Source organism: Camellia sinensis, chromosome 1 (assembly GCF_055761805.1).
Source record: "Camellia sinensis isolate YWXY chromosome 1, ASM5576180v1, whole genome shotgun sequence".
Taxonomy (NCBI): Eukaryota; Viridiplantae; Streptophyta; class Magnoliopsida; order Ericales; family Theaceae; genus Camellia; species Camellia sinensis.
The window spans coordinates 247736599-247748999 of record NC_138961.1 but is presented as its reverse complement, the minus strand read 5'-3'; the positions used below and the strand labels follow the sequence as shown (position 1 = coordinate 247748999).

Sequence of the window (12401 nt, the reverse complement as noted above, 5' to 3'; positions counted from 1 at the left end):
AGGACAATGTTTTTTTGGGGGATCGAACAAGCAATGTTCGTTCATGACTATCTCTCTATCTCCCAGAGCTCCAACCGTGTCACCGTGGATCTTCTACGGTCATACGCAGACACCGAACAGAGTGGCGAGGGTAAATGCTTAAAAATTGAAGAGTTGCAGTAATGAGTTTTTTTGGTTAGGTGCCAAACCGTGCGATTTCTATCTTCCAAGTTGGAACTTTTGTAGTAATAACTATGATCAATTCGCTTATTTTTATACCTTTACTTCATCTCTACTCCTGTATGTGATTGCTCAAATTTCATTTAGTTCTTGATTGTCTTTGTTTTGCTTTATCATATTACCTGCACATTCATCATTAAAAGGTGTTGTACTGGTGCTACCCAACGATAATACCTGCCTTTCCACATGTAGGAGCTGAAATTAAATAGTGATTACTGTTGGATACGGCATAAAAGCTTGGCATTTGTTGGGAAGTTCTCTTGTAGGTCATAAACTTACACTGCATACCCAGGGTTTAGTCTTTATTGGGGTTTGAATACATACTCCTAATTACTCTGGTCCAATGAATTGTGAAAATGAGATCAAACCCATGATCTGAATAATGTCATTGAAACTTGGGAGGGAATATGCTTAATCATTTTGAACTTCGCAGCCTAAATGGACAATACAATTTCAGTTATTTGGCTTTTTATGAAAATACTTTCACATGTTGGAATGGAAACTGAAATGTACTTTTGAAATTTGCAATTTCTTCTTGCACTCGCATGATGCTCGTCTACATCATCACTTTTTAACTTGTGGAAAGGTAAATATGTGTGTCATGTCGAACTCCACTTGTGTTTGACTTCATTTTTCCCATTGCTTAATGGAAGATTTTGACCATGGAGGAGCCTGCAGCCCCCCCCTCTCTCTCTCCATGTACATTTGCACACAAATATTTTTGTATTCATGTACTTTGTGGTACGTGTTGCCGCTATTGCTTGTCAGTTCTGTTACCACTGTGAATGCTAATATCTTTCGTCTCTGGCTTGCAGGGACTAGTCTTCACAAATTCGAATGGTACACATATTTGTTGAGCAACTTGTTGCCTACTTGGACTGGAGTGTCCAGATTGTATACTTGAAATGCTATTGTGAGATGGGTTTCTCTGGTTGAAGTTAAATGCCTCTTCTTGCTCATTGATCTGAAGTATTGAGAATCCTCAAATCTTATGAAGCCGGGTGGACTTAGCTGCTCTCCCAAATCTATCTTGCTTGTGAGGCTGGAAATTGGCATCCATCTGTATTATTATAATTTTCTTAAAATTTTGTTTTTTCCGCCTTTTTTGTTGTAAGGAGCTTTCGGTAGTAAAATGTTTACAGTAAAAAGTCCTTTTGAGAAGGACTCACTTTTCCTAATTTTTGTGATAATCTGTGTATGTCTTTCATTTGTTAAGTTGGGATATGTTGTATAGATTTGGAACTTGTATTGTATAGAATACGTAGATTATTGGATCTGTTGGAGACGACGAAGCACTTTTGGGTGTTGCGTTGGTGGAGCCGAGGCGAGGCGGGACTTGGGAGGGAAGTTCTTGCTGGGCAGTGACCTTGCAGGATATTGGTGTATATCATAGGGACGCCGTATACCAGACGAAATCTCCAAGACATGCACACATGCGGTTTTCAGGAACTTGGTCAGTTTCATCTTTCCCCCCAGTTGTATGCATATCAAGCATTTCTTGTATTAAATTAAACCACATCATTTATATGTTGTTCATGTTAACTTATTGGAAGGTTTTAGTTTGGGTTCTTCTGATTCTTTAACAGTAACTTGTAGTTGTACACAGAAGAAATAGAACAAGGTCATAGTTTGTTGCTATAGATAAGACAAAAAAAATCGTTAAATCATGCTAATATATGGAATGGAAATGATAATATTGTTAAATCATGCACATTGTTCTGTTTTATGGAAATTTGGTGTCAGTTGGTTCTGGATTTGCATGTAAAGGGTTTTCTTATGTTTGCTATTATAAGTTTGGCATTTCTTTAAAATGTGAGTATGTAATTGTATTGCTTATGAATATAAAGATTAGGAATTTGAAGACAATGGGAGGGTACTTCTTTTCCTTTCATTTCCATGATGAGAAAACTAGTCATGATGTGTTCATAAATGGTTGACTACCAATAGTTAAACTTTACACTATCTTTTTTCTAATGAGATTATGTTTCCTCCTCTTCCGTAGTAGCCGCCATCGTCCGCCACCATCACCGAACCGTCTTTTGTCTTCCCCACCTACAAGGACCAACCGCCATCCCCTCTCTCCCTTTCCTTTCTCTGGTAAGAAATCTAATCCTTCACTCAACATGACTAATTCTTATACCATAGTTTGTTAATGTGTTTATATACCACATGGTTATGTTACATACTTATGTCACATTGTCTTTTTGTTTAAGTAAAATTGCTTCAAATCCCTTATGTGGTGTGGTTCCATTGTTCAAGTAACTAAATTACTTTGCAAAATAATGTGCTGAAGTAGGTATATCAAATGTGAAAAATGACGTCTTGATTGTTAAAGTATTTACAACGTAGCTGCTAGAATCAAATCATAACAGATTGAAATGGCTGATAAGTGACATGGTATTTTATAACTATTATGGCTGCACATTTGGTTCTTATTAATAAATTTCCTTCACGTCATTTCAGTCTTAGAATGCATTGTGATAATGGAGTAGACGTGGCTAATCAATCGGAACTGCAGGGTTCCCATCCAAATTAATTAGTTTTATTGGGAAGCTGATATCCAAACTTGAAAAAAATTTATTGGAAAGCGGATAGCCAAACTTCACATAAGACTTAAAACTCAACAAAAACTTGATTGCCAAGTTGCAAAGTGGCCTTTTACGAATTCCTTTTTTATTTTTATTTGTATTTTTTCAATATGTTTGAATCTTGAATTTGTGGAGGGAAAGGAAAAGAGAAGGAAAAAAAATGAAGTGAAAGGTGCTAAATTCTTTTCTTTTGTATGGTTGGGTTAGAAAAATGAAAAGAAAATGAATAGGTTTTTCTTTTTCTTTATTTTTTATTTTTTATTTTAGGTTGTTAATAAGTTTACGATTATACTACTACCAATATTTAAATTTTACACTATCTATTTTCTAATGAGATTATGTTTCCTTCTCTCTCGTAAACACCATCAACCGCCACCATCACCAAATCCTCTCTGGTCGAAGCTTTTAAATGTTTATTTTGCTTGGAATATATTTTGAATTATTTTAAAGGTAGGTAGTAATGCAAGTGTAGAAAAAAAAAAAAAAACCACATTAGAGTGGTAAATTTAAAAATTTGTAATTATTTTTTCAAAATACTATTGAGTTGTAATTTTTCGTAAAGAAAATTTAGTGGAATTGGGGTAAGTATTTGGATTTTTTTTTTTTTTTTTTTGTTTCATTTGTACTAGAGGTTTTTCAAAACAAAATTTTAAAAACTTTGCATTTTAGCATCTACTCGATTGTATAGACCAAATAAGTTATAAAATTAAAATGGAAAATAATTGACTAAAAAAAAAGTGAAAATAAGTTGGTGATGTTTTTAGATCATTCTACACTAGATACACAAAAAATGTAAGAATATAGAGGCAAATTAAAAAATAATAATTACATTTCAAAAAAAAAAAAACAAAAGATAGAGTTTTTAGTTGGTTTGCCAAAAGCCACCAAATTTTATTGATTGAAATAGAAAAAACCATTATTTTTATGTTGAACATCATCACCAAGGATAGATCCAAAGGGTGCGATAGTATATTTAGATTTTCAAATTTCGGGGATCCATCCTTGATCATAACGATATTAATTTATTTATTTTATACATGAAAAAAATCCATCCTTGGTCATCACAATATTAATTTTTTAATGTATACATGTTAAAAAAAAAAAACCTTGGGCTAGCCAGAACGAACACGTTCACTAGTCTACCCAGAGTTCAAGCGTCGAACCCACCTTTCAACTTTACCATCATCCAACCACCTTGGGGCACTCGCTTAAGTCACCAGCTAACGCTACTCAGCTCGGCAATTATTAGATGTCTCAATCACACCTTATATTCAAACATTATGAGTTGTTTTTAAACAATGTGCGAGGGGTTCACGATTTTGCTACTACCAATGTTGAAATTTTACACTATCTCTTTTCTAATGAGATTATGAACGATATGAGATTGAGTTATGATTCTACTACAACCAGTGTTTAAACTCTACACCATCTCTTTTCTAATTAGAAAATTTAGTGGAACTGGGGTTCATTTTTAATGTACTTTTTTCAAAAAATTTCAAAAAACTTTGCGTTTTAGAGTCTACTCGACTACATGGACCAAATAAGTTATAAAAAAATGAAAAACAATTTATTAAAAATAAAAGTGAAAATAAGTTGGTGATGTTTTAAGATCATTCTACACTCAATGCACAAAAAATGTAAAATCTTTGACACAAATTTAAAAAATATAATATTCAAAAGAAAAAGAAAAAGAGTTTTTTTTTGTTAGTTGCCAAACCCACCAAATGTTATTGATTGAAATAGAAGTTTTGTAATCATCACCAAGGACTGATCCACAGGGTGCGAAAGTATATATATTTAGATTTTCAAATTTTCAAGATCCGTCCATGATCATAACAACACTAATTTATTTATTTTATACATGAAAAATAAAAGCCCGTCCTTGATAATTACAATATTATTTTTTTTAATTTTCTATTAAACAAAAAAAAAAAGAAAAAGAAAAAAGAAGTGGTTGTCCAATGACTTAAACTAAAGCTATAGCCAGAGAACCTACAGGTTCACTGTCTAGCCTAAGTTCAACTAGGCCGGGCACAACTCACAGGTTCACTGGTCTAGCTTGAGTTCAACTAAGCTGGCCACAACCTACAGGGTTCAACTGAGAACCTAGAGGTTTAATCGTTTTAGCCTAAGTTCAACTAAGCTAGCTAGAACCTACAGGTTCACTGGTCTAGCCTGAGTTCAAGCGTTGAAGCCAACTGTCAACTTTACCATCATCCAACCACTCTGGTGCCCTCGCTTGAGTCGTAAGCTAACGCTACTTATCTTGGCAATTATTAGATGTCTCAATCACCCTTATATTCAGACATTTTGCGTTGCTTTTAAACGATGTGGGATAAGTTTACCAATATTTAAACTTTACACTATCTCTTTTCTAATTTGATTATGAACGATGTGGGATAGATTTACGATTCTACTACTACCAATATTTAAACTTTACACTATCTTTTTTCTAATGAGATTATGTTTCCTTCTCTTCTGTAGTAGCCGCCATCGTCTGCCACCATCACTGAACCGTCTTTTGTCTTCCCCACCTACAAGGACCAACCGCCATCCCCTCTCTCCCTTTCCTTTCTCTGGTAAGAAATCTAATCCTTCACTCAACATGACTAATTCTTATACCATAGTTTGTTAATGTGTTTATATACCACATGGTTATGTTACATACTTATGTCACATTGTCTTTTTGTTTAAGTAAAATTGCTTCAAATCCCTTATGTGGTGTGGTTCCATTTTTCAAGCACTAAATTACTTTGCAAAATAATGTGCTGAAGTAGGTATATCAAATGTGAAAAATGACGTCTTGATTGTTAAAGTATTTACAACGTAGCTGCTAGAATCAAATCATAACAGATTGAAATGGCTGATAAGTGACATGGTATTTTATAACCATTATGGCTGCACAGTTTCTTCTTATTAATAAATTTCCTTCAGGTCATTTCAGTCTTAGAATGCATTGTGATAATGGAGTAAACGTGGCTAATCAATCGGAACTGCAGGGTTCCCATCCAAATTAATTAGTTTTATTGGGAAGCTGATATCCAAACTTCAAAAAAATTATTGGAAAGCGGATAGCCAAACTTCACATAAGACTTAAAACTCAACAAAAACTTGATTGCCAAGTTGCAAAGTGGCCTTTTACGAATTCCTTTTTTATTTTTATTTTTATTTTTTCAATATGTTTGAATCTTGAATTTGTGGAGGGAAAGGAAAAGAGAAGGAAAAAAAATGAAGTGAAAGGTGCTAAATTCTTTTCTTTTGTATGGTTGGGTTAGAAAAATGCAAAGAAAATGAATAGGTTTTTCTTTTTCTTTATTTTTTATTTTTTATTTTAGGTTGTTAATAAGTTTACGATTATACTACTACCAATATTTAAACTTTACACTATCTATTTTCTAATGAGATTATGTTTCCTTCTCTCCCGTAAACACCATCAACCGACACCATCACCAAATCCTCTCTGGTCAAAGCTTTTAAATGTTTATTTTGCTTGGAATATATTTTGAATTATTTTAAAGGTAGGTAGTAATGCAAGTGTAGAAAAAAAAAACCACATTAGAGTGGTAAATTTAAAAATTTGTAATTATTTTTCCAAAATACTATTGAGTTGTAATTTTTCGTAAAGAAAATTTAGTGGAACTGGGGTAAGTATTTGGATTTTTCTTTTTTTTTTTTTGTTTCATTTGTACTAGAGGTTTTTCAAAAAAAATTTAAAAAACTTTGCATTTTAGCATCTACTCGATTGTATAGACCAAATAAGTTATAAAATTAAAATGGAAAATAATTGACTAAAAAATAAATGAAAATAAGTTGGTGATGTTTTTAGATCATTCTACACTAGATACACAAAAAATGTAAGAATATAGAGGCAAATTAAAAAAAAATAATTACATTTCAAAAAAAAAAAAAAAAAAAGATAGAGTTTTTAGTTGGTTTGCCAAAAGCCACCAAATTTTATTGATTGAAATAGAAAAAACCATTATTTTTATGTTGAACATCATCACCAAGGATAGATCCAAAGGGTGCGATAGTATATTTAGATTTTCAAATTTCGGGGATCCATCCTTGATCATAACGATATTAATTTATTTATTTTATACATGAAAAAAATCCATCCTTGGTCATCACAATATTAATTTTTTATTGTATACATGTTAAAAAAAAACCTTGGGCTATCCAGAATGAACACGTTCACTGGTCTACCCAGAGTTCAAGCGTCGAACCCACCTTTCAACTTTACCATCATCCAACCACCTTGGTGCACTCGCTTAAGTCACCAGCTAACGCTACGCAGCTCGGCAATTATTAGATGTCTCAATCACACCTTATATTCAAACATTATGGGTTGTTTTTAAACAATGTGCGAGGGGTTCACGATTTTGCTACTACCAATGTTGAAATTTTACACTATCTCTTTTCTAATGAGATTATGAACGATGTGGGATTGAGTTATGATTCTACTACAACCAGTGTTTAAACTCTACATTATCTCTTTTCTAATTAGAAAATTTAGTGGAACTGGGGTTCATTTTTAATGAACTTTTTTCAAAAAATTTCAAAAAACTTTGCGTTTTAGAGTCTACTCGACTACATGGACCAAATAAGTTATAAAAAAATGAAAAGCAATTCATTAAAAATAAAAGTGAAAATAAGTTGGTGATGTTTTAGATCATTCTACACTCGATGCACAAAAAATATAAAATCTTTGACACAAATTTAAAAAATATAATATTCAAAAGAAAAAGAAAAAGAGTTTTTTTGGTTAGTTGCCAAACCCACCAAATGTTATTGATTGAAATAGAAAAAATCATCATTTTTATGTTTTGTAATCATCACCAAGGACTGATCCACAGGGTGCGAAAGTATATATTTAGATTTTCAAATTTTCAAGATCCGTCCATGATCATAACAACACTAATTTATTTATTTTATACATGAAAAATAAAAGCCCGTCCTTGATAATCACAATATTATTTTTTTTTTTAATTTTCTATTACAAAAAGAAATGAAAAAATAAGTGGTTGTCCAATGACTTAAACTAAAGCTATAGCCAGAGAACCTACAGGTTCACTGTCTAGCCTAAGTTCAACTAGGCCGGGCACAACTCACAGGTTCACTGGTCTAGCTTGAGTTCAACTAAGCTGGCCACAACCTGCAGGGTTCAACTAAGAACCTAGAGGTTTACTCGGTCTAGCCTGAGTTCAACCAAGCTAGCTAGAACCTAGTGGTTTAATCGTTTTAGCCTAAGTTCAACTAGGCTAGCTAGAACCTACAGGTTCACTGGTCTAGCCTGAGTTCAAGCGTTGAAGCCAACTATCAACTTTACCATCATCCAACCACTTTGGTGCCCTCGCTTGAGTCGTAAGCTAACGCTACTTAGCTTGGCAATTATTAGATGTCTCAATCACCCCTTATATTCAGACATTTTGCGTTGCTTTTAAACGATGTGGGATAAGTTTACAATTACACTACTACCAATATTTAAACTTTACACTATCTCTTTTCTAATTAGATTATGAACGATGTGGGATAGATTTTTAACCCTCACAGAACATTGGTTATCTATCAAAGGTAGCATTGTTGTCTGGGAACTGCTCACCAGACCCAACAAGTTATGTTAACTGATGACAACAATATTATTACAGCATACATTTTCTAGAAAAAAAAAAAGAAGACCCTAGCCTTGAGGTTTTCCTGTGTAATACTTGGGCTTCAAGGCCTTGGTTGTTTGTCGAGTTTGAAATATATCTCCCTCCCGTTCTTTTTCCTTCTGCAACCGTAATTGGATAGTAATTTTTGAGTTCTATATGTATTACTATCTCTTTTTTTATGATTTCAGCCTTCTGTCAGAGAGCAGCACAATGCAGGGTACAAACATAAGGTATTATTGTATAGGCACATGTCTATTTTTTCTTAGAAGTGTAGATCACATCATTATGTTTCTTACACATTTAATCTATAAAGGCAAATGTCAGAACCTATTATCAGCAATTTGAGGCGCAACAAAATCAAAGTTTGATCCACCAAAAGATCCAGGAACATCTTGGGCAAACTACTGCATACCAGCAAGTTGGTGCTGCTTACAATGCACTGAGGCCCCGTGTGCCTATTCTTCCCACTCCAATGATGCCAATGGCAGGGAACACCCAGTTACCTGTCAATTCACCATTAATCCCTGGAGCTAGGCCACCAGTCTTGCCAAGACCACTTCCAGGTAGGATGTGTGTTTAACACTTCTTCATTGACACCCAACTTATGTGTTAATTTTGTCCTAATTATTGGTGGATGCAGTGACTTGTGTGTGGATGCATTTGCAAAAAAAAATTTGCATCTAAACCCGCAAATTTGTTGGTATTTAATTTCATCACTACCTGCGTGCTTATAATTTATTTTCACTGTAGACTAGGCTGGCATGTAAGGGTATTGCCGTGTTCATGGTGTGGATTTACGCTTCAGGTGAATATTTATGTCAGGGATCGGACCATTTGTTTAGGTCCAACCATGAACATATTTATATACGTATCTGTGTACTTATTCCTTGACACCTATATAAATTTCTTGCTAATACTTTGGTGTGTGCAGGGTCTTTTTGTCTATGCATTTTCCTCAGATTTTTGTGATACTTAATTGTACTACCCGTGGTATGCTTATAGTTCAGTCATTGTCATTGGTTACAACACTCGCATGCTGGGAGCCTAGCAATGTAATATGGTTTGGACTGTTGATCAACATTAGTGAAACATTATGTTTAGGACTAGCCATATAGTTTTGTTTGGGTTTCATGAAATTCCTAGTTAGAATTACAAGTCATTTTATGCAGTAGCAGAAAACTAAAATGTCTTTCTTGCATAGATTCTAATTACTGTTATCATTCAGTGGTTTTGTACCAAGGGTATTTATTTAGATGAAAAAGCACACTATCTTCTTAAGTTCGCTTTGGATAAGTGGATTTCAAATAAAGGAATTTTAGTTGAATTTTATAAAATTATAAGAAGATTGGCTATTGAAGGTAGATTGATAACTCTGAAGTGGATGATTGAATAAAGGTATGGGACATGTATTTTATTAAGATTCTTGTACAGGTAGGATTTTTTATGAAAGGATTTTAAATAATTATTTTCAGCAAATTATTTGAAATTCATCAATATAAAGCCTTTTAAATCCATTCTTAATGTCTAAATATAAAACATTACACTGAATTGAAGACTATACTCCTCAAATTATTGATGCCTAATCTTTTCATTTCAAATCTATAAATTCAAAGGCAACCTTAATAGATACATTGGATTGCCTTCCCTCAATAGTGAGAAACGTGCTGTGTATAATTTTGACAACTGTAGTTTTCCACCCCCCCCCCCCACTTTGTGATGGCATTCCTAGGTGAACTTCTGGGGCTCTCCATTTAATGGGGCTGTTTGGTGCACAACTTCTACTTAGTTGAAAGTTGATAATAAGAAAATAGAAGCTAAAAACCTCTCCCCTGCGTCTTGGTAATCAATTTTTTTAGCTTATTTGAGCTACTTCTACCTTAAAAGCTATAAACAAAAGCTGTACCAAACACCATGGCTCATATTTCCAAAATAGAAAAAGCTATAAGCAGCTCCATGAGCTGTGGTAACGAGAATAATCTTCTCCTTCGAGAAGAATCAAAAAGAAAAATGGGAAGTGTTCAATTGGAACATGAAAACGTGACTAAATTGGTCCTAGTTGCTCTTCGGGACAGAGTGGAAGAAAGGAGGAGATTCTCAAATGTGGAAAAGGATCCAATGACTTAGAAAGAATTGAACGAGGAGCCAATGAGGTGAAAATCTGATTCACTGTTCTGTAGAGTGGCACCAAACGGCCCCAATGTATTATCTATCCTGTTTCCCTAAGGATATTCTGTATCTGATCACTGTTTGTGTTATCAGGTTATATGTCTGCACCAGTGATGCCACCAATGGTGGGGCCACCTGCTGCCGCTGCTGCTTTGCCTGGTCAAATTACCAACCCCCCAAGGCCTCCACCAATGGGTGCTCCATCAGCAGTTCCAGGGACCACTATGACTCCTGCTAGTGTTTCCACCTCAATGGTTACCTCGGCTATGTATCAGGCGGCTAATTCAGCGACACCTACAAGTGGAGGTTTTGATAGTTTCAACATGAGTGCTCAAGCTCCAGAGGCTGATCATTAGTATGGTACTAGGTTTTTGTTTTTAAATCTTGTAGAATTGACTGTGTAATTGCAGCAGTACATTGTTTATGGGACATGACAAATTGTGTAAGGAAATCTGGCCATCTCAAAATAGTAAGAAATCACTGCATTTTTTCTAAAAGCATTTTAGGCCATTAATTACAACCATTTATCTCTAAAAAAATTATCTTGTTTCATTTCCTGCGCTAGTGACAACATGCATTTGGTATGCATTTCATTGCTGGATCTGTTTGGATTGTTTGTGTCTTAAGGTTCTGGGGTAATGTATGCTGATTTGTTTCTCAAATGGGTAGCACATTGACTCTACTCCTTTAGGGGATCATGATCATCAGGCTGCTTCAACTTTTTCCTCCCCACTGTCTTTTCCTTTTTCGCAGATGAAAAAATATCATCAATAGATATCCAAGTCAACAGAACTCTGGTTGTGTTTTAGAGATTGATTCCCTTTTGAGCGGGAAGTTGGCTTTACAGTTGCCGAAGTTACAGAGCTTGTGAGGAAAAAAAGAAAAAGAAAAAGAAAAAGAAAAAAAAAATCTTTTGGGTATGTAGTTAAGAGGTACTTGTTGGAGAATGTCAACAGAACTCTGGCGCCTGTTTGGTAACCATTCCGTTTTTAGTTTTCAGTTTATATTTACAAAAACTTAAAAAACTATCATAAAAATTTGTTTGATAATATTTTTGGTTTATAAATGGTTGTCTCAGTTTATAAATTTCAGGAAAAAACGTAAACTCCAAAAATGAGTTTACGTTTTCAATTTTCAATTTTTTTTCAAATAATTTATTTTCAATTTTTTTTTCAAATATTTTTTTTTTCATATAATTTTTTTTTCAATTAATTTTTTTAAAACAATTTTTTTTCAATTAATATTTTTTTCAAATATTTTTTCCCAATTAAATTTTTTTTCAATTATTTTTTTAATTAATTTTTTTTCAAATAAGTTTTTTTTAATTAATTTTTTTTTAGATATTTTTTTTTTCAATGATTTTCTTTTCAATTAATTTTTTTTCCAATTAATTTTTTTTTTCAATTATTTTTTTTAATTAATTTTTTTCAATTATAATGTGTGTGATCCCATTGTGATAAATAATAAAAATAAATATAAATATTTTAGGCCTGAACAAACATATTTTTTAGTTTATGTTTTTAAAAATTTTTAAACATTTTGTTCAAACCAAACGCGTTTGTAATTTATGTTTTTTTAAAAATAAATAAAAACCAGTTTATAAAATTTTGATAGACATAAACCAAAAACGTAAACTAATTAATTTTATTTTAATTTTCTAATTTAACATTGAATTATGTTGATGAATATTGTAGTTTTTCCATGCCATCTGTTCTATGCATCTAGTGCTAAGACATTTAGAGCATAAAGTGTCTTGGCCTTTTGTTTTGTTTTGTTT

General features: G+C 33.2%; 1 protein-coding gene across 1 annotated transcript; it reads left to right on the top strand.

The window, feature by feature from the left end:
* The first annotated feature begins 8329 nt into the window (after positions 1–8329).
* LOC145823072 (U1 small nuclear ribonucleoprotein C-like) lies at positions 8330–10980 on the top strand. Its single transcript, XM_082922072.1, has 4 exons — positions 8330–8389; positions 8647–8688; positions 8772–9030; positions 10718–10980. Exons 1-4 carry the CDS (start codon positions 8330–8332, stop codon positions 10978–10980), a joined length of 624 nt encoding a protein of 207 aa, XP_082778198.1.
* The last annotated feature ends 1421 nt before the right edge of the window (positions 10981–12401 follow it).